The sequence below is a fragment of the Notothenia coriiceps genome, unplaced genomic scaffold (genome assembly GCF_000735185.1).
Source record: "Notothenia coriiceps isolate Sejong01 unplaced genomic scaffold, NC01 NC01_scaffold00000339, whole genome shotgun sequence".
In the NCBI taxonomy this organism is placed as follows: Eukaryota; Metazoa; Chordata; class Actinopteri; order Perciformes; family Nototheniidae; genus Notothenia; species Notothenia coriiceps.
The window spans coordinates 21770037-21793434 of NW_011333040.1; the positions used below are offsets into that span (position 1 = coordinate 21770037).

The following is a 23398-nucleotide window of genomic DNA, read 5'->3' on the forward strand; positions in this document are numbered from 1 at the left end:
ATGTTTGATGTGTTTGTTGTTCAGAGTTTGTTTGCATTTTACAGAGTGTCAGTGAACGTGCCACTGTTTTGATGGACATTTCGTGTGACCTGTAGCTGTGGGTTTGGGTGGGAAAGTGTTGTCTGGTTGGTTGGGGCTGGAAGAGGGAGGTTCCTGGGGAGTGAGACGCCGGAAGCTAGGAGAGAGCTAGCGATAGACGTGACGGAGTGTGAGAATAAGACAGGGTTAGTGGATTGTTTTGGCGTGGTTATGGCCAACAGTAACCTGTTATCTGGACAATAAACTCCCGGATAAAGGACAAACTAAGCCTACAATACTATACTACTTCGTTTTTTCTGATATTATCGACATACTATACTGTGTAGTTTTTCTGATATTATCGACATACTATACTATGTCTTTTTTTGTGCATATTTTTGACAAACTATAAAATGTAGTGTTACTCATATCTACAGCATTCTATAGAATGTTGTATTTTCTGATAATTTAGACAGACCATACTATGTTGTTTTTCTTTCTAAATCTTCGACATACTATACATTCTATGTTGATTTGTATTATATTGTCGACATACTATACTATAAGTCCTTTATTCGGATATTTTAGACATACTATGTCGTTTTCTTTGACATACTATAATATATGTTGTTTTTTAAGATATTTTAGAAATACTATATTTTGACTTATAAATCAACATAATATAGTATTTTCGACTTATTTTTGTTTTATCAGATATATATATACTGTATATATATATATATATTGTTTTCATTTGTATTATTAATTTCATTTCTATTATACTAATTATAATAACTTGAAGTTGAAGTTATGAAGTGCTTTACAAATTACAGATTTAAACCACAACGAAAATGAAATGAAATAAAACCAAACAACCAGATGTCTGGAAATTTGATTCTGGAAAAGTATGGAATTTGGAAATGAAAATGTGTAGGAGCCCTGTAATGAGAAATGTGACAGTGCAACAAAGTGTCTATCTGGAATTAACATGCTAATAACTTATTCCCTTTTCCCTTTCAGTGAACAGTAGACCATCACTGACAAAACAAAAGAAAATGTGCCACTGTGCCACACTGAGGCTTCATAAGTGGAATCGTGTCATTGTGATTGGGGTAAAAGTAGAGTCGTCTGTTAAATCCACACCAACCAGAGAAGCCATTACTCAGGATGAGTGACTGGATAGTTGTGGCGGAATGATCCTTTTTTGCTTTAACCCTCTGCCATTTTACAGTCTATTAATACCACAGAGAAGTGACATTAGCTTGTCTTCTTAACTGCCTTTTAATGAATTGTTTATGCCTAGTTTAATGATGTATATTGTGGCCCTGTAATGTGCCCTAATGACAAAGAACGAGGCGGCCTCGGCTGAAGTATTAATTTGAACTGCCTCCCCAATGATTATTCCTCACCAACAACGCCACTGCTGTGTGCGAGTGAGTGTGGATACAAACGTGATTCATGGAGGCTTTCCGCTCTGCACAACGGCTTGATTTCTCGCTGTCACACTCTCATATATCCGGGGGGAACCACAGCAATTAGTTCAGCTTTTTATTTGTCTTTCAAGAGATTACTGATGAATCTGTGGGGGGAATATATGGATGGAAATATATCTGAAGAATAAAACATGTTAACATGGGAAGGGTTAAGGGATTCGGCACAAGGTTGCTATATTTTTCGTTCTTTCCCTCTCTATCTAAAAACCACAAGTGACACAAGGACATACCTTGACAAACATGGCAACCAGTGCATTTAAAGTGTCCTGTGCAGAGAGACCCGTGCTGTGGTCTGCCTCCTGTGAGCCGTCCTCAGACTGGGACTCGACAGGCCTCAGACCTGCCTGAGGGAGGCCTCAATCTGATACCCATCATTATGTGGCTTGGTGTACTTCTCCAGTTTCTCCACTTCGACTCCAATAATGAAGACATCCCTGTCAGTCGTCGCACTGCTGGGTGTCTGTAAAGCTTATTATTTATTTTTTTAAGGATTTTTAAAATGCCAACGTTGAGTCCCTTAATCTTTAAGCAGCCGCAGAGATGGACGATGTTCTTTTAGCAAAGTTGCAATCCATGACGGGTTTTCATTTGTAAACTTTATGATACCTGAGTGTAATAACTGTAAATAAGCGACACCACAGACAATACGTAACCACGATCTAATGCTAGTGGTGCTCGTATTTCTATAAATTAAGATTGGATGTATCATAAAACTCAGCGAGTTTCAGCAAGTCTTTGCTCGTCCTTTTTTCTCAAAGCTATGCTGTGTTTTTTTTAAGTCAAAAGAGAGGAAGGAGAAAGTTTCCCGTGATACACAAGAAATAATCATCTTGTGTCCCCACAAGCTTTATCCTATCGGGCCCCTTTAGGGGTCTCAACCCGCAGGTTTGTAACCACTGCAACAGAACAACATCCTTTTCTTGTCTTGTTCCATAATGTAATCCGTCAAAAACTCTACCTCAGTGTAACAGACACACTTAGGTACAAGATAGGTTTCATATTATTGTTATAAAGTAGGGGTGTTCAAACTTTTTTGGTACAGTGCAGAAAAACATACGAAGGGCTGGGCCACTCAGAGGTATATTGCCTCATAAGTTCAGTTATAAGTTTGCAAAATCAATCAAATGTAGGTAAATGATGCTTGTGAGTGTTGGCAGCTCACCCCTTAAAACAGAAGCCTCAGATTGATTATAATAAGGAGAAATAGGAAGGGTGTATTTCAAGCTTTTTATGTAAATAAGTCGTTGGGCTTTTTTCTTATCAACTAAGACATGTTAGAAAAATATTTCCAACTTGAATTGACTGAATTTAATTTAAAAGTGTTCTTATTAACTCATGAATACTACTGTGTAATATATTTTTACATTTATATTTAAGAAATAAAATATAAGACAAGCACAAGTTTCATTTGTGGTCCATATTCCATTATACTTTTTGAATTTTTCTGAATATAACACCTGTTATAAAGGCTTATCAGAATTGTAATCTTGACTGAAGGTCTACCTACCTCCTCACACTGTTTTCATCAGCCAAAAGAACAGAAATAATAAAAATAATCTTTGATCATGAAAAATATAAGATGCAGTTTTAAAGAATTAAACTCTACTAAAAGGCCTGACATCATGACCATTCACATACACTGAACATGTGTGTGCATGTTAAACGGGAGGCAGATTGTCTACTCAGCGTTTCATTGCTTAGTTGCAGAAGTAAAATAATACTATATAATAAAAAGTCTGTCTTTATACTAATGATCAACATCCACCGTTCCCACACAAACACACTCTCACTGAAACAGAGGTGAATTTTTTCTGAAAAAGAGAACATTTATCAAAGAAATGTAATTACATTGTTGCTCAAGAAATGTGGTCACAAGCGTCTCAGTCGTTTCTCCCTGTTTCGTTGTTGTCTGTTGGAAAGCAGCATTTAGGCTTTGTTTCAGTTTTTCAGTTTTTACTGTATGTACTTCACAATAGTTGTGCAGAACTAAATACAAGTAAAGACAAAGAGAAAGTACTCCATTTAATGTCCATAGCCCTCCTCAAGGACACTTATGGCGCATTTCCACTACAAGCCGTGCCCGGCCCGTTTTTGGTTGCGTTTCCACTAGGCGTAGTTCCGGCTAGCAGGTACTTTTTCACAGTTTTTCTGGCTCTCCAAAATCGAGGTTCTTTCCGGGGCAACAACCGGGCTGAGTATACTAAACTAGTGAGAGAATCGCTGGAAACTATAACAAAATGAACATATTTGACCGTGATTTAATTGTAATACACGTTTCAAAATGATGCCGAAGTAACAACATACTGATACCGGTTAGTAAAAACCATGAATTAATGCTTTGACAGTCTGCAGACAGACGGCAGGCGAAAAACCTTTTAAAATGCGTGTTTTTCTAAATGGAGATCGGCTAAGCTAACGCAGTATATGCTCCGACCGTCCACACTCACAACAACGGCCTATACCAGGGGTGTCAAACTCAAATACACAGTGGGCCAAAATAAAAAAATGGGTTGGCTACTAGTCGAAGGCCGGACTGGTTCAATGTTTATTGCAGAACTTATTGAAATGAACTTATTGCACATATTAAACCTGGGACTTACACAGCTTAAATGATAAGCTATAATGATGCCTATAAAAACAACATTAAACATAAAATAATCAGTTGCATTCATTTCTTATGGCTCTATCTGCAGCTTTTCCGGAGTAATTTCTTATGATCACATTTTTCCACAGACCACAACAGCTTCAAAAAAACTATTTCCCTCAAAGAAAAAAACAAACATATACCCTGTTGTCGCAAGAAAATAAAAAAGGGCTAACAGCTAACGGCTGATGTTGGTTTTGTGTTTCGCATTGAAGATGACGTCATGGCTCCGCCTACACTGCGTTACTATAGTTATTACCCCAGTTCCTAAACTGTAATGGAAACGCAGCATAAAGTGAGCCTGGCCTACCAAGGCCTAACTATACCGTACTAAGCCGTGCGAGGCCCTGCAGTGGAAATGCCCCATTAATGTTGCTGGACTCGCCGCTCACAAACTGCTCAAACTTAGCTTGCCTCCTGCGCATTTCAGCAGTAACTACATACTGTAAGCCAGGGGTGTCAAACCGGGCCCGGCGCCACGAGGGGGCAAAAGGGGGCATTGCCCCCTCAGTTGTATTCTTTGCCCCCTCACCTTGAGCATCATTCATCCATCAAAAAGTACAATAAATGTCACAATTATTAAATAATAACTTTAAATAATTATCTTCCCCAATACACGTTACTATGTTTGGATCAGATATGTGGGCAGGCAGTCAAGCAACGTGTAAAAAAGCCTCTACCCCAAGTGAGCTTGTAGTCGTTACGGCCCGTCTACACTACAGGCATGAAAAAATCTTGAAGCTGGGCGTGTCTGAAGCTTGGCGATTGTTTGCGAGCAACCAATCACATGAATCTCCCGCCCCCGACATACAAAGCAATGTTAAAACGAAGTAAACTGGATATAAACTCTCCAAACAGGCGAAAAAACTATCAGTTTCACCCACTCTCTGTCACCTCCCTCCATGCCTGGTTCCTCCGGTTTGTATCCCGGTAAATAGTTCCGGTCGTAAAGAACCGGGTGATTTGCTACCGTAATATCTCGTTTGGAATATGAGGAAATGAACTGCGGTCTGGCTCTCCCAGCTTGCACGCGGTTTGATTGGCTGCGCTTGCACTGGCGGGATTTGCATAAACGGGATTTGATTGGCTGATGCCAAGCATCGAGCCTCAAAAGTTGAACATTGTTCAACTTTTGATGCCGATAGATGCTCGTGATGCTTGCAAAGCCATGCCATGCTCCCCACAATGCAGTTCGGCGAAGATTAAAAATCTTCTACGTCACCCCATTCAAGTGAATAGGCGAAGCTTTGAAAGCATTTTTTGATGCCTGTAGTGTAGACGTACCGTTAATGTTAGCGTGTGTGCTTAGCTGTAAACAGTCGGATGGGTGACCAAACCGTCCCCGTTTTCCGGGCAAAGTCCACGCACGTGAAAAAAGGTCTAAGACAATTTACTTACGATTAGGAACAACACAAAAATGACGTGAAAACCTGCACGGGAAACAATGTCAAGTCTACTTATTACTTATTTTTTGAACGTACAAAAAAGTAGACCGTAGTAGCGCATTTACGACCACAACCAAAATTTTACACAGTGATGGCGCGAAAAAATGTCCGGGACCTTACAGACCGGGTCGACTTTAAAACATCAATATTTATAGACTGTGCTACTTACACCATAAACTTATCAGGACCGAGGATCTCAGATTTGGCGCTACTTCTTTTTAGTTTTAGTCACCAAGAGTTTTAGGCAGTGAATTCTCACAGGCGAGTAACTGGTTTATACCAAATATATTATGTGTTGTATTAATAATAGATAATAATGAATTATCATCTTTCCCGAGCGAAACCGTATTTTGGACTAGGTATTGTCCGTCGGGGATTTATTATTGTTCATTGTTAGTACACACCCACCGATAGACAATCAACAGACAGAATTTAAAAAAACCCAACAATAAAGTCATAACAAAAAGTGTCTCGACACTTTTACTTACAGAGGGACTCCCATGTTATGTAGATTTGATTAAATTATAGAGTTCAGGGTTGTGTACTGCTAACTCTTATATGGTTAAGCATTGACGATGGAGCCAAATTTCGTGAAAACAACATGTTATGAGTCCTAAAATCAACTGTGATGATCAGGAATCAAAGAAAACAGGAGAGCGCCCGTCCTTGTAACTAATCTTCATCTTCTTAGCTCCATCCATCTCTCTTCGTTCATCATCTTCTTCTTTATGCGGATGTTTTCTGTGTTTGTCGCAGTGAGACAAAAGAATCGACTGCTGTACATTGGTAAAATAAAGTGGAACGAGACAAAAAATGTTGCTGCAAGTTTTTTGACATTGTAAAAGCCCTCAAAGTTGGGCCCAATGGCCGGTNTTTTTTCAAGCAGCGACGCTGTAAAGTCTTGTGTCAGAACGAGACTTTACAGCGATAGCATACAATCACCATTTCCTCCAATGTCTGTTTCCTTCTGTCTTATAGTTTTTTTATCCATCTTTGCTTCAACACTATCATGGTAGAATATGGTATGATCGTAGCGTAGAGGGAATCATGGATATAAAATTAAGTGCAGTAAGTCATGCCATGAGTTTCTTAGAAGGGGCCACCAGTACTAATGGTACACGAGGTCTCCCTATGCAGTCTGTGTTTTGTGATCAGCCGCAGGTTTTTTTTTTATGAGTTAAATGATCTTAATACATTCTCCACAGTGGTGTAAAGTAGCTAAGTATATTTACTCAAGTAGTGTACTTAAGTACAATTTTGAGATACTTGTAGACATGAGGATCTCCATTTTCTGGTATGTTGTACTTCTGCACAGATGTGGATGAATGATGTGAAATATAATCAAGTGTTAAATCAGACTTTAGTTCCACCTGGAGTAAATTCACAAGCTGCAGTATACAAAGTCATTCAAACTAGCTGCACCTTCACCAGCTTTGATAACACTTTATGATCAACCATTATCAAACATATCATATATATTATTCTGAAATGGACCAACCCGCACAATGACTACTTTTACTTTTGGTACTTTAACTATATTTTGATTCTAATACCTTTCTACTTTATTCGAGTAACATTTTGAATGCAGGACTTTTACTTGTAACATATAGTATTCCTACACTCTTGAGTACTACTTTTACTCAAGTACAATATCTGAGTACTTATTCCACCTCTGATTAAAGGATCTTAATTAATTCTCCACCACTGGAGCAGCAGGCAGGCTTTAGCCCCATTTGACTGTTGTTGTTTCTTGGTTCCGGGAAACAGAGTCAGAGTGAGAGCTCCTCTCCTTCTTCTTCTTCTTCTCTTCTCTGCTCCTCCTCCGTCTCCTCCGCTAGCTTAGCCTGCTAGCCTACCTCAGGTAAACATGGCCCTGTCCCAGGCTCTGTCAGAGGAGGAGTTTCATCGGATGCAGGTGAGATACATGAAAAATAAACCCGACATGTGTTGTTTCAGGTCGGTGGACTGTCAGTTGTGTGATGTCACACCTGTCAGTTGCTGCAGGTGTGACATCACTGACAGTTAGCTCTCTCATGCTAACCGTTATTAGCCGTTAGAAGTTAACGGTTGTCCAAAAGCTTATCCTGTAACATATTATTATTAATTGAACAATGTCAGGTCAGTCTGAGAAGAAGCACAAGTCATTAAATCACATACTGAGAGAAAATATATTTGTATTGACAGTTTACAACAGTATGCTAGCTTAGTTAGCTCAAGCTAGCTTAGCCTCCTCTGCTGGTAGAGAAACATGTAGCTTTCCTGAAGCTAACCCTTATTTTTATCTGCAGTATGCTAACATGTTAGCATCCACGGGACAGATCACGGGGTCTCAGATGGGTTTCTGTTTGATTGAACAGCCCAGTGTTAGCTGTCATGTATAGCAAAGTAATGATACATTTAATACAAGTACACAGTGTGTAAACAGGCAGATGTGGAAGAAGTAATCGGATCCTTTACTGCAGTATTAGTACTAATGCCTCACTGTGAAAATGAGTAGGAGGATTTTTCTCACTTCATCATTCAGTATGAAAGACCTTCAACATTAACACATCTGCACTGCAGACATGTTTTTACTGGAGAGGAAGGGGAAGGAAAACTCATCTGATAAAATAAACTAAAGTTGATGCGAGGAAATGTATTGGAAAGTACAACATTTACCTTTGAGATGTTGTTGTGTGGAAGTAAAAAGAAGCAGATATTACTCAATAAAATAATTGAGTAAATGTACTTAGTTTACTTATATAATATTTTAAATGTGCAACCTTTTAACCTGTTGTACTTATAGTTACCATCTGCCCGATTACATTCCTTGCAATATGTATATTAAGCTTTTAGACCTTTTGCATAGTTATGTATATTATACTATTTTTCATCTCTTTTTTATTGCACTTTTTCTTTCTTCGGACTGCTGCACAAGAATTGCCCTGAGGATAAAAACAGTTCTCTTATCTTATCTTTTATAGGGCGTACACTCTATTTGTCTTTTTATTGAATCATTAGCACTTCGTACAGGTAGTTACAGTACGATAACTGTCTGGGTATGGACCAGGGAGCTGGTATCAATGATCATATGTATTTAATTACTGTGCTGTGAGGAAAACATTATCTGGCAACACAGCTGAGAAGTAATTTAACGTTTTAGCACATTCAACACCAATTATAGTTATTTATGCTGTTATTACCCGTGTAAAGTGATGTGCTCCTCCTTATGTCCATTTCTAACACCATATTGTTTATTTCTTGACTGTCTGTTTCATCGTTCTCTCTGACAACACACTGAGGGGTGTGTTAGACACTGTTGAACAAAGTCTGACTAACAGATACTCTGTCCTCGAGCCTTCTTTCCATTTTATTTTTGGGAGATTGAGAAGCTAGCTGTGAAGCTCTCCTCATCACGACGATCAGTTTCACGCTTCTTCTTAAATTATGGATTCACTAGTTAGGAGCAGGGTGAAAGGTCATAGTGATATAAGATGATAAAGTGTGTGTGTGTGTGTGTGTGTGTGTGTGTGTGTGTGTGTGTGTGTGTGTGTGTGAAAGAGATAGAGAGAGAGTGTGTGTGTGTGTGTGTGTGTGTGTGTGTGTGTGTGTGTGTGTGTGTGTGTGTGTGTGTGTGTGTGTGTGTGTGTGTGTGTGTGCAGGCTCAGCTGCTGGAGCTCAGGACTCAGAACTACCAGCTGTCTGATGATCTCAGGAAGAACTCGGCCGGTAAAACACCTCTGCATGTTTCCTTCCAACATTAAATGCTGACACACGTTAACTAACACACAGCTGGCGCCGCNAAACCAGGGGACTTTATTTGTATTTTTAATCTGTGTCTGTCCATTTGGTGTAGTATTTTATCCAATATTACATTTGGTTTATATATTAGTCACTTTCTTATGAAAGGCCAGGTTTTAGGCCTTGATTTGAACATTCAATCCTGGAAATAATTTTTCTTTAATCCTGACCTGACTAGAGTAGGTAGTAAGTAAGTAAATCTGTATAGGAAGACGAGTTAAGGAATAGAGGAGAAAAGGTTATGGTATAATTACAGAGCCTGTCCATTTGTAAATTGAGGAAATCAATGTTAGTCTGTTAACCAAAGTGCAGCCATCTATCTATCTATCAACTATCTACTATCTGTTATTAAAAATCAGAGGAAAAGAACAGAATGAGAGGGGCAAATCCAGAATAAAAATAAAGAAGCAAAGAGATTGTAGAGCAGTGAGAAGGAAAAAAGCTTGGTGTGTCAATTCATTACATTGTCAGTATTTTTTGTTGTTGTGAAAAAAAGACCGCCCCCTCTGATTTTTTAACAGCCCCCTCAGTCATTTCATCCTGGAGCCGGGCCTGTGTCAAACTCAAGGCCCGGGGCCAAATCCGGCCCGTGACTTCATTTTCTGTGGCCCCACAAGAGCTTGCAAAGAATATAATATGTTTAATATACGGTTACATGATGATTTACAGAAGCACGTTGCCCATAAACTATATGTTCCACAATGCATCTCAAATTTGACTTTTTTCTCAGAATGTGCCCTTTTCTCCGAATTTGACTCTTTTTTTTTTAAATGTTGCTTTTTTTTTAAATGTCACTTCTGTTTTTTGATTTTGATTTTTTTTCCAGAATTCGGCTTTTCTTTTTAAATCATTTTGTGACATGCGTACTGAAGAGACTTGCAATTATTTGCCCCAGACTTCTGATTTCAGACGTAGTTAATTATGAAGTTATTAGCCTATCCCATAATAATCCAATGCAGAGGCAATAATGTAATATAATACATTATTTTATATATATATTTATTATGTATTTTTTATATAGTCTTGAAGTTACAACCAGCCCTTTGAGTGCAGCCATAATGCTGATGTGGCTCGTGATTAAATTGTGTTTGACACCCCTGCTGTAAGCACTACATAATTTAACAAAAGATGCTTGCAGAAATAACAACATTTGCAACACTTGTAATCTTTTGTCCATTTTAAATTAAATAGCTTTGTTTGCTTTCATAAAAAATAGTCACCTGATAGGGGGGTAACGAGTCAGAAAATTACTCATAAGACCCAATCAAGACGTGCTCGTGGGTGTATCGTATTGCAGACTCAAAAATAACCTGTCAGTTTTCAAACATCATGGGAGGAGTGGTGTCGACGCTACACATACAATTAGTGATCATTTTTTAAATGAAAAACATACTTGTGCGGTTGTAGCCTAGGGCCTTGGCCACACGTACACTGTTTTTTGTAAACATTGCTTTTACTGTGGCCTTTGTTGACACCAAAAAGGCTTTTTATGTTGCTGAAAACTTTAGTTAAACCATGTCGGGATGGACAGTTTTGTGTCATCAGGGAAGGCGCCGATATCTCCTTTGCGAGACTCCAATAATTTGAGGCGACAAGTCATTTAACAGCGCCATAAATACATCCCTGATTTATTTAAGGCGCTGTAAAAGTCAGGACTTTAACTTGTTTTCCCATAAAAGCACAGTTACCCTTCCAGTATATTAAGAATGTGCTCCGTGGTCACTGCTACATTATACAACACGCCTACAACAATGGTGTTTTTGTTTTTGTGTGTGGTTTTGACAGTGGTTCAAATTAGTTTTCATCTGGACAGAGATTTTATTTATTTTTAAACCGGCCTTGTATGGACTAGATTTGTATTGTGAACAATAAAGGCTAAAACTGTTTTTACAAAAATACCTGTACGTACTTAATACCTTGTGTGCTCTACACCTAGCTTCCTGTAGACAGAGCCATCGAGCTGCTCATGGGTGTTGTCAAAAAGGATGTAGCACAGAAGCTATGTATGTGTGATGGCCTTGCTGAGAGACGAGCATGTTTCACAAACAGGCCGAGCAATTAAAGCCTGAATAATTACGCGCTGAAGAGGAGACACGATTCGCCCCGCTGATCAGCAAAGTTCATGTGAAGTTATAATTAAACAATAACTCGTTTACAAATGAACGCACACACGCATTTGTGTACTTAAGTGTGCAAAGTGTAATTAGCTGCGATGCATCTGAGTGAGATTGGAGAACAACAATGTCAAATGGTGGAATGATGTTCTGCTCGTGAGCTTGTGTCACTGTTATCTGTGTGCTGGGGGGGCAAAGAGAGACAGACAGATTGAATGAGTGATTGATACAGAAAGCTGATTCATCTTCACACAATTCAGAGATGGACATGCTGTTTGACAGGGAGACTCTCTGCTGCAAAGGCATGAGATTAAGATCTCTAGGGAGGTAAATAAAGTTAGCAAACATTTATTTGATTAATACATTAAATTCCAAATGAACCCAGGAAATCATATTGAAACATGATGTTGTTAAATTACATTATGTGTTCTGAGTACAATTATGTATGAATGTTTTTCCTTCTGATAGACAGAGATATTTGGAGGAGGATTTTGGGCATGCAAACAGGAAGAAAATTAGACAGAAAAAAACTGTTTTGCACTTCAAAATAAGTTTATATGTCAAAATAAATTGAAAATGTAGAGAACAAGGTTGGAATGAGGTCGAAATGACAGTATTAGCACAAAGACAGAACAAAAAAAACAAGATGAGAATTTGCAAATATTTTTAATTGTGGCCCTATTATTCTTCCGTAGATATCTTCCTCATGTTCAATCACACTTTAATGTCTCTCTCTCTCTTTTTCTTTTGTGTCAGGGCTGAATATGCTGAGTCAGTACTTTACAATATCTTGACACCAGAAAGAATACTGTTACGTCCCACTTCATTACCTACTGCTGGAGGCACTGGCAGCCTCTGTCACTGAAAAAAGAATTACATTGTCAGTCCACAGCTCTAAAATAAAACAGGTTTACTTATAGAGCAGATCTTTTTAATGAAGGCTAGACAGGGAAGAGAGGGAAGAGTGTACTGTAATCCTGATAACCTGATAAAACTGTAAGTAAAAGACACTTGAAACAGATCGAGCTGATACACCCTGCATGATGATGCTGCCAGCCGGCCTGAGCAGGCTTTACAGGCTGAGAAGTCCTTTTTAAATTCAGACTTTGATTTTCTCACTAACAATAAGCACAAATCTGCAAGGCTTGTGTAGAGTTTGGTGAAAGGTCTGTAAAACCAGTGTTTGTGTTATGGTGATTATCTTGCAACAGCAACATTTTACTTACTCCCTCATGGCATGTCAAATTCCAACTTGTTTCATAATCCGAAGATTTCATAAATGTAAAACCATTTCAAAGTGACAACAAACATATTTAGGAAAGCTGGATCTGGCATTTTTTGTTTGACAGATGACTCTGGATACCATTTGATGGTGTTTTCTACCGTTTGGTAGAACACATATTGACTTTTGATACATTAAGGAGGAATGTGTTGCACTTAATAAAACACTACAGTTCTCAGAACTAAAAGGGGGCCTCCTTCCTGGAAATAAGAAAAATCATCGCTTTCCTGTGCTGTTTTAAAAAACAACAACATATGACCACATGCTTTACCAATAAGTTAATATTTCTTCCCAAAGTCTTTTCAAATGTCTTTAATGAGGAGCTTGTGTCAACGTAGTAAATCTAATGTTTTACATTGTTTTACTTTGCATTGAAATAATTATATCAGTTGGATTTTTGGACATTTTCTAAATATTTTCAAAGAAAATACTATTTCTTAATTTTAATTTAATCATTATTTTTGATGTATTCGTACATCTTAAAATCCGTTTCAATGTCTGTGTTTTATGTAAAATGTCTAATTTCTTGTGTTTTACACCTTACTCTCATCCATGTAAAGAGACACGTGTTACTAAAAATTGTGTTTTGGCAGACAGCTTTTTTCATCTGCTGGTACATTTCGAGATATTAGACATTATCTGCTTCCATTATGTCTTCTTTTAGGCTAGAGGGAATAAACACATCCCAAATACCCATTTAGGTGTTTATCTATAATTGTGACCAAAAGTTAGCATAAGGTAATGCCCCAGTGGCATATATAAACATTTCAAAAAACCTTTAATACAAAACATAGCTGACTAAATACAAGCACTCAACAGGGGAAATTTGATTCTGGAGTATATCAGTTAAAAGTGTTACCCGACTCATCTGGGAAGTCTCCCCTTTTCTTCATGCAAGTCATCAACTTGAGAAGTTTCATTGTGATATTTTTCCTTCCACTAGTCCAAATGAAGATATGTAATGGAAGCAAAATAGCCCAAATTCCACAATTAACCAGTGAATTAATACCAATGGTTTTGCCTGTAGTTTCTGCCAATAAGTCCATATTCAGCATCGATGTGTGTATCTAATTGATTTTTATTTTCCAATGAAATGACATAAACTTGGACTCACCCTCGGGTCATGCTGCTGCCGCTAGATGGCGCTAGAACACCGATAATTCCCTCAGGTTTTCTCCACGGACTAGCACCACAACACTGGAGTCTGTGTATGTGTGTTTTTTCTTCCCTGGGAGCCTAATGGGAAATTTCAAGTCACCTAAATAAAAAGGAAGGTGTAATTAACGCGACGCGCTATTAATCGCATCTGCTAGAGAGCGGATGAAGGGCACCGGGGCGCACTTTTTAGATTATTGGATCCACAAAAGTCCTCTTCAGAGATCACAGAGAGAGAGGGCTTTATTTCCGGGTGTTGCTTCGTGCCAGACATCCAAATGGCAGGTCAAATGGGCGAGCGATGATGATGCAGAGAGGGACATCTTTTATTTCCCTGCACCAACAACAAAACAGCATGTGAAAATGATAGTGTTTTGTAATCGGTAACACCTTCTGTATCTCTGAGTCATGATATCCACCGGCTTATTATCCCATAGAAGTCAATTAACCATATTGCCGTTGATTAGAAGTACAATCAGAGCCAATAAGGTCAATAAAAAAAACACTTATAAATAAGGAGCTGTAGGCTATACTATTTAGTCCTGTGGGAGTATTACGGTATTTTTCACAATTGAAGAAACGCTGCTTTCACGTCATTATACCGTCCAAAAAAAAACTATAACTGCAGACATGGTTGTAAAATCACAAATAAAGTAGGTGAGTGCATGTAATAAGGCTTTTTTACGTTTATTGCTTAATTCAGTGGAAATATGAATTAAAAGAGCAGTTTACTTTTTTTAAATGAGTACTGGCCAACACCGTTAACAACCGATCAGCTATTGATTAATTGATTAACCTTGTTTGCTCAGTAATGCTGAGGTAAATCTCACTCTCTTCTTTGCACAGAAGAGAAATGGAGAATAATCCGATTGTAATTCGTATTAATATGATAACAACACAGGGCAATATTTTTTTTTTTTGTGTAGATAAGTGGCAGGGAAATAGCACCAAATAAAATAGATTTCAGAGAGGTGTTCATATATAAATCACACCACAGGTTCCTAAGGGGATATTAGAGAGAAGTGACATAACATATTGAATAGGAAAATACCATCAGGGTCAACAGTGTCAGTATAGTTATCTTAAATTCCCAGAGCAATGTTTTTTCTCGTAAGCTTCTAAGTATTTGTTATCCATTGATCCAACACTTTCTGTGTTGATGGAACAAGTGCAATCCATACGTTTAGATTAAAAAAACAGGAAAACTGTTTTAAAATCTCTTTTTTTGCGTTAACCTCTATAGTTTTAAAAGGGCTCAGCCTTGTCAGATAATGAAACCAAAAATAACCAATATATGGCAATATTTTGTCTTGTTTTTTCCTATTAGGACAACCAGGAAAACGAATCTTAGACCAATATCAGAGAAAATATGCTTATCATTTAAGGGATTAAGATACATTTTAAAATGCTGTTAATCCTTTGGTATCTATATATTTGCTGTTTAATTAACAATACCCTTAGTGTGCAGATAAAGTGAAACCTCTAGCTCCAAATAAAACAGCAGATAAATAATAATGTTGGACCCCTTTCTAGCCTCCAAAAGACCTCGATTTGTCCTCGGTCCCCACTTTGGGAACCCCTAATTTAACCCTGGATGGAAGCTTTGGTTTTCCCAGCCAAAGCCAGTCCATTTAAAAGCAGCCCGGGGCAGAAACAACACATCATCGGCTCACAATCTTCCATTCATCAACCCTGATTTTCTCTCAGCCATTAATTCCACCCAAACCAATGAGCTCAAAGCAAAGGAGCCCCTTTCTTTTTTCCTTTTTTAACACCACAGATGTCAAGCAGATAGTGCAGCAGTTTGAAAAAAAAATACATTTAGTCTCAACGTTGGAAAAAAGCTGTTTAATATCAACCCCATTATTTAAAAATGTGCAAGTCCGTTGTTCGTGTGTCAGGCGTTTTATCACCCCTGCTTTACCTAGCCCAAGTTCATCCAGTGAATATGACATAGCCTATAATATCCCCCAAAAAACCAAAATGACTGGTTTAACAAGCATTTAAACAAAAAGAGAAGAAACAGCGTCGGATTGCTACAGGTCTACATCCCACAACTTCCTGTGAATTATGAGTTCATTAAAGCTACTGAGGAAATATTTCAATGCCATGGAGCGTGTTGTTCTCTGCAGGATAACATAAATCAGGAGGTGGGGGGGAATAAGATGTTTCCACATGAGAAAAACAAGTCCCTGGATTTCTGTTTTTGCATAAAACGAAAAGCAAGTTTCTGCACGGAGAAAATATGTTTTTACATTTAGCTGTGACGGTGTTAGGCTGTCGCAATGCCGCTGAGAAATCTAAAATATGTCTCTCTTAATTCTTCACCTACAAAACAAAAGCCTTCTCGGTGTTATTTCATATATATCTCGCACTTTGTGTCATCTATAAAAAGCCATTGTATAATAAATTACAATCTCATTAACAATACTAAAAAATAAAATAAAAATGTCTACGAGCAGTTTCTCCCCCCATGTAAAAAAAAGCAACAAAGACGAAGATGAACAAAATGGCTGAAGTGAAATGCATGGCAACGACCTTACAAACAAATTAGAATAACACCTTGTGAATAATAATAATAATAATAATAATAATTTTGATCATATGCTTCTATTTTTTTGGGAATGTCACAAAAATATGTTTTTTAAAAAAGAGCTAAAGGCCTTATTATTATTATCATTTTCGTTTTTCATTACAGTAACCATCTCCGTTTTCATCATCTACGTCTAATTCATGTTGGATAATTCTTTAGAAAATTGTTATCGATTCCTCAGAATGAAGTCCTCAAAGCACTATATTTTGATTGGAAACACAACCTAATGTAATTTCAGAGCGGACATCAAATGGCAAAACAGAACTCCTTAAACATTTAAACAAATTAAATCGATTTCACATTAATAAAAACAAATCTGACGACTGGAAATAAAATGCGCCACAAAGAAATATCAAACTGTAAACGAGCATAATTTCGGCAACAAAATGAACGTTAAATAACACACACATACAAGGCAGTATAGGCTATATGATGAGAACTGTTTGTTTTTGAAAACATCAATCCAAAGAAAGTGCCCCAGTGAAGAAAAAAAAAGGGATGAAGCCATGACTTTTAAAGTTATACATTATTTACAAAAGTGGATCCAAATGTACTGTGAGAGTTGGTGACGTAATATTTTTGTAGATATCTATAGCCCATCATGTTGTGGAAAAGTGCCAGATAATCCAATCAGTCGACACGGAGCCCTTCCTGAAATCTCTGAGGGGGAGACGGGGACGAATATCATTTAACGCGTGTTTTGTGAAAATATATCATGGACCTTTTGTTTACACTGCTGTCTGACTCCTGATAGAGGTCAAACACTTTTTTATTATCACTGCACTCAGGTCAGTTATTAAGGACTTTAGCCAGTGAGCCATACAGGTAATAATAACAATAAGAATAATTATAATAATTATGTGTTTATAACTAAATCCTGACCTCACTGAATAACTAGCTGGATGTTTCCAAGCAGTGTTTGGCGGCTGTGTGCTGGTGCCTGGCTGACAGATGGGACTCAGGCGATGCTCACCCCCAGCTGGACTCCACTGGACTGGGGCTGCAGCCTTCACTGGCCTTCAGTTTACTCCATTAACGCAGCTCCTTTGACCCCCCTCCCGCACCACCCACACACATCACCATCACTGCTGGACGCAACAATTTAGAACAAGAAAACTAAACGCCTTTGTATTTGCTTTCCCTTTTACGCACAGGAAAAAAACAGTGTTGTGTGATTTGATATATAAAAAATGGAAACCATTCAGCTATGCTTTTCGTCTAAAACCAGGTATCCCTCCTCCCCTCCCTCTTTTTTTTCTTCGTATAGTATAATTTCAATACACAATAGGGGCTACACCTTGAAACTGCGTCGACTGGAGTCACAGTGCTGGGCATGTATCCTCGCAGAACAGAACACAGACTTATGTTCCTTTAGCTCTGCAGAGGAAGAAAAAGAAAACGTCCTGTCCTCCCCTCACTTATTTTCCAGATATTCACTGCAGATATTGTCACTGCAATCTATTATACATAAAACACCCACTATAGAGTCTCATAGTTCAGTGATTTATATATAACATTGGGGATAAATAAAAAGGGTAAACATGTCCTGGAGGAGCGGTCCAGCAGAGTTCATTGGACCGGGGTCTGGACCCCGTGATGCGGCGGCGTGTCCCCGTACACATCCTCGCTCCCCGGCAGAGCTCCGGGAGGGGTCATGCGTTTCTCCTTCTGTCTCCTGTTACAAAACCAAACCCTGACCACTTCTTTCTCCAGTTGCAGACTGTCCGCGAGACCCAATATTTCCGAAGCTGCTGGTTTAGGGGACTTCAAAAAATGGCTCTCCAAAGCTCCCTTTACGCTTACCTCGATAGAAGTCCGTTTTTTCCTTTTCCTCCCCTGCGCCGCGATTTTGTCCAGGCTGGTCGGGCTGCCCGAGGTGGAGTCCGCCTCCTCCAACCACTTGTTCAACAGAGGCTTCAGCTTGCACATGTTTTTGAAGCTGAGCTGCAGGGCCTCAAACCTGCATATGGTGGTTTGGGAAAACACATTTCCGTACAGGGTCCCCAGGGCGAGTCCCACGTCCGCCTGAGTGAAGCCCAGCTTGATCCTCCGCTGCTTGAACTGCTTGGCAAACTGCTCCAAGTCGTCCGAGGTCGGCGTATCCTCGTCCGAGTGGTCGTGGTGGCTCTGCGACCGGTGCTGGTGTTGATGCTGGGACGCAGGGTGTCCGTGGTCGCTGAGGTGCGGGCTGTGGTGCTCCTCGTGAGTGTCTCTTAGGTTGTGGTGGTGCATCCCCTGTGCGCTGCCCGGGAGCAGCCCGTTGACGCCGAAGCCCGGCTGGGAGTAAATAAGGCTTTGGCCGTTCGTCGTGGCCATGCTCGGTATGTGCGCCGCGGTGGTGGTTCTCCACGCCCGGCCGTCGTGGTGGTTCACGTGCGTCTGGTGCACCAGGTGAGGTGGCCGGGACTGGTGCTGCAGGTTGTTGCTGGAGTTGTGCATCTCGTCCCGGGCGCTCTGCACCGCGGGTTTGATGTCCTGCTCCGCGCCGAGCGGGCTGGAGGACCACGGGGCTGTGTCTCCGTGGGACAGCGCTGTTATCCACTGGTGTGCGTGGCTGAGCGTGTGGCTGTTGCTCTGCAGCGGGTAGTCGCTCTGCAACAGGCTCTGCGCGTCCCGGTACGCCGTGGCTTGCTGCATGCTGCCGGGCTCCGAGTGCACGATGGATGCGCTGGAGGTGAGGATGCTGTAGTGGTTAGACGCTGCGGTCGCCATGACTCTCGGAGCCGGACTGGTCTCTCTTATTGAAGGAACCTCGCATTTGACAAATCCTCTCCTGCCCACAGGCGGCTCTCAGGCGCTCTGCCAAGTGGACGCCGAGGCGCACCTGGACTCCGTCACGCCCCCGCCGCTCATTGGACTTCCCAAGATGATGGACGTGGTAACCAAGGGCAACGACGCGGTGATTGGCTGCTGGGAAGTCTCAGCAAACACTACTCTCTTTGTTGGAGAGGTGCGAGTTGAGGCACCCGGGAAGTGGAGAGCCGGAGTCAAGCATGGGGAGACGGAGCACCGGGATCAGCAGAGCAACTGTAAGAGACAGTAGATTTACTTTGATAATCAGGTATCAGGAGGCTGAGGGGAGTTGATATCCAGGGGACTCAGATTAATACAGGAGCTCTGCTGTGCAGGATATACTGTGTGTTGAATGAGTTAGACTTTACATGTTGTTGCTATTTGTTATTGCATATTTATGATATTACATTTGGCTATGGAAACGTGTGCGTAATATTGCATTTCAGCACAGATGTTGAAATGCAACAATCTGCTTTTCAAAGACAAGGCCTATGCGAGAGGAAAATGCAGTTGAATGTATTTATAGGGATGCTGTGTTGCAACATTTCTGCTTAGACATTGTTTGCATATTAATATGCCTGTAGCGTTGTGTGTATGAGATAGGGTTTTGATACTCTTTTTGCAAACTGACATTCCATTTTTAAATTACCGTTAAGCTTAAATGCTGCTGTAATTGGGAAACAAACTAAATAGTTCTAAAACAACATGCATGCTCACATACCAGCAAATAAAACACTTAATGTGTTGTAGGCTATTATATAAAGTGTACTGTCTTATTGTTAGTGTAGGAGAAATATCTGAAATACAACTTGTTTTCTAAATGTAACATATCTGGTAAAGGAGAAAAGCTCAGGCACGTTTTAATAAAATTGATTGTATTATTAAAAAAATCAAAAACATTTGAATACATTTCATTACATTTTGCATACAAATTAGTGTTGGACTTCATTTGCTGACATTTGCTGACAGCTTTCAAGTGAGAGTTTGGTAGGAGTTTCAATTGAGTTGTGTCTAACTCTTTTTTAAACTGACAACTAGCTGGATTGCATTTCTCCATTTAATCCCTGCTTCCTTAAATATTTTTTAAACAAGTCTAATAAAAGCTAAAATGCAAAAGAAAGTGCCATTTTATCATCAGGGTTTGTGAAAGTGTATCTTAGCAATTTTTTCTCAATGAAGTCTTGTAAATGTAACCATCTTTCATATGTCTGCACATGAACACTTTTACAGCCCATAAAGTAAACAAATCCACTATTGTGCCATACCAGGCTGTACATTGAATTAACCAGCATGCACTGGGAGGAGTGGCTACACACAGAGAAAGGGAGGATTGAAGTTTAGATTCTATATATAGCTTGAAGGACATAAAATACATTTAAACATGCAATATGCTTCTTTAAAAAAGTGTAGTTAATGTGCTTTAAAATTACAACAAAGTAAAGGATCAACGTGGGATCTTTAGAGCGTGCATGCTGAAAGCCTTTTAGTTCCGTACATTATCAAAAGAGATTTAGAAATATTTTTTCAGGTTTTATACACAACTACTTTAGAGTTAATAGCTTCTGCTCATCCTCCAGTAAAGTGAGAAAAGAGAGGAGGATTAAGTCCAGACTCAGGCCTTCAGAGCAGGCAGGGCAGCGAGGGCCCCCCCGCCCCAGCTGTCGTCCCCCCAGTGTCAGCTTCAGGGACCAGGACTTTGTCCAGAGAGGGGACATTCCTGGCCGGCCGCTGCTGGTTGCCATAGGGAGAGGTAAATGAAACAACAGCAGTCGCGTCACTGCTGCCTCCCCCTCCTCTCCCCTGTTCCTGGACTATCTAAAGGCCTCTATTTAGAGAGGCTCTCTGCTGCGGGGACAAAGCCTTCGCAGGGATAAAGGAGGGAGGGGTAAAGAGCACAGGGCCCTGAGAAGAGGGAGAAAGGACGAGAAGAAGTAAAAAAGATGAGAGAGATTATGTCTGTCCTCAAAGCTGCTCCTCACACTGCACTGAGAGAAAGTACAAACAGAATGTGGCTTGGCAGAAGTTTCTAATTCCTAACAGTGCCTTCATTTTGAATGCTAGAAGGAATGAATACTTCTTACCCTATACATGCAATTTAAAAGCATTTACATGGCCTGTAACAATTTGATCCACAAGCAAATAGATACTGGCCACAAATTAAACCAATAAATCAATGGAGGCACTTCCTCACTACCCACATTTCTAACTTCTAAACTATGCAAATGACTGAAACTGTAATTAGACATTTTATTTAATAACTTAGAAGGTAGGTCCTAATTAAAAGGCAATAAAAAAAGCAATTATCAAATAAATATTTTCACAAGAAATAAACAAAATGTGAAGTAAAAACTGAAAACAAGTCTATGCATTATGCACACTTACAATTCATTCTTAGGAATGTTAATTTATTCCGGAAGTTCACACAAGGACACACGTCATGTGTATCGACTGAGCTGTGTGAATAATATACAAAGGGCAAGTGATAATTACTCATGTTCTCGTCCCCTGCTTTACATCTGGACTGGATGTTTAACTTGCTACCTGATTTAAGTGGTTTTCTCTTGTCTTAATGCTACTTTAGTGGACAAAATAGACATTTTTAAATTCTGATTTATAAAACTGTTGGACGGTAAACTAAGACAAGTATGTTCTTATTACCGGTTTTAAGGTGCTTGTACATCAATTTTATGCTACATCTCAGAGGCAAATAGTGTACCTTTTACACCCCTACATTTACAAAAGAGCTTTAGGTGCTTTGGATATTCACCTTACTTATAACAAAATATATTATTATTAGTGGTTAAAAAAGATTGGTTTGTGAGATTTAGAAGCTACCCAGCAGTAAATATATATAAAAGTATACTCGATGCAACATTAAAGTGATTTAAAGTGATGAATGCAATAATGCATCAATAATTATAATTTAATAATTTAACATATTACTCTGAAATGGGCCATTGTACAGATTGAGTAATTTCCAATGCAGTTTCTATGACATTTCTTTATTTGCACTGTTGAATTACTGCTTTTTTACTTAAGTCAAAGTATTCTTCCACAAAACAAAGCGCACATGTCATCATCTTGAAATAAAGAAAAGGACCCTTTGTTAATTAAATGCATAGTTTGTTATATCTTTGCTTTAAATGCACACTTTGCAACCACCCAAATATAACATTGATAATGGGTTGGACTTAACGTTAACAGTTAAAAGTCTTTTTAATAGGCTATGTTTTCTAATGTTGTTGTTCTGTTAGCATTTATAATGTCTGTAAGCAGTGATTTGAAAAAGGCCTGTAATGATCAGTTGAGAATATTCCATGTATAACTCAAGCTCTTCAATTAAGTATTACTGATTGGGCCTTTAATGGCTCTCATTTCATAGGCTAATAATCCTTTATGGATGTGAATCCAGCTGCACTGATAGCACATGAAGCTGCCAGGGTTAAGTCATACGAGGAAAAGTTTCCAGGCACAGCTCAGTAATTCATTCTGGTAATATTGAACATTATTGTGGCGTAACATAGAAATTGTCCAAATCAAAAGAACATTGTGGTAATTAGGCTGTAATTCAAGGAATTACCACATTGCCACACAGGCTTAAATAGTCGTGTTGGGAGAAACACAAAGCACATTATTTTAATGGTGTAATATGCAAACTATGGCTCGTTTCAATTACATGGCTTAACAATGCATAAATGATGCGAGCCTTGTTATTTGGACTGCAGGGTCCTCAGTTATTCAATCACTGAGAAGGGCCCCGTTACAGGGGCCACGCTGCCTCCTCGCTTACAGTGGGAACACTGAGCACAGAGGGCCATTGCCAAACTACATTTAAGGGAATAAAAATGAACAGCATGAGAATGTAAGCGTTAAATTAACAGTAGGATAATTATATGACCTGTGTGCTGTAAAGATTCAATTTCTAATGCTCTAATTAGGCGACTGTCTCCCCATACATCAGCTCACCTCCCCTCTGCCAATTTCTCAGCAGAAAGCGTCCTGCAAGCGGAAATAATTAGATTTTATTAAGACACGGCTGGCATAATAAAAAAAATCTAAGGAGGGGCTGGTTGAATATGAT

General features: G+C 39.3%; 1 protein-coding gene across 1 annotated transcript; it reads right to left on the bottom strand.

Moving 5' to 3' along the window:
* Positions 1–15782: 15782 nt before the first annotated feature.
* LOC104948848 (POU domain, class 3, transcription factor 2) lies at positions 15783–19547 on the bottom strand. The gene has a single exon (XM_010775072.1). It carries the CDS (start codon positions 19234–19236, stop codon positions 18094–18096), a length of 1143 nt encoding a protein of 380 aa, XP_010773374.1. The 5' UTR covers positions 19237–19547; the 3' UTR covers positions 15783–18093.
* Positions 19548–23398: the final 3851 nt, after the last annotated feature.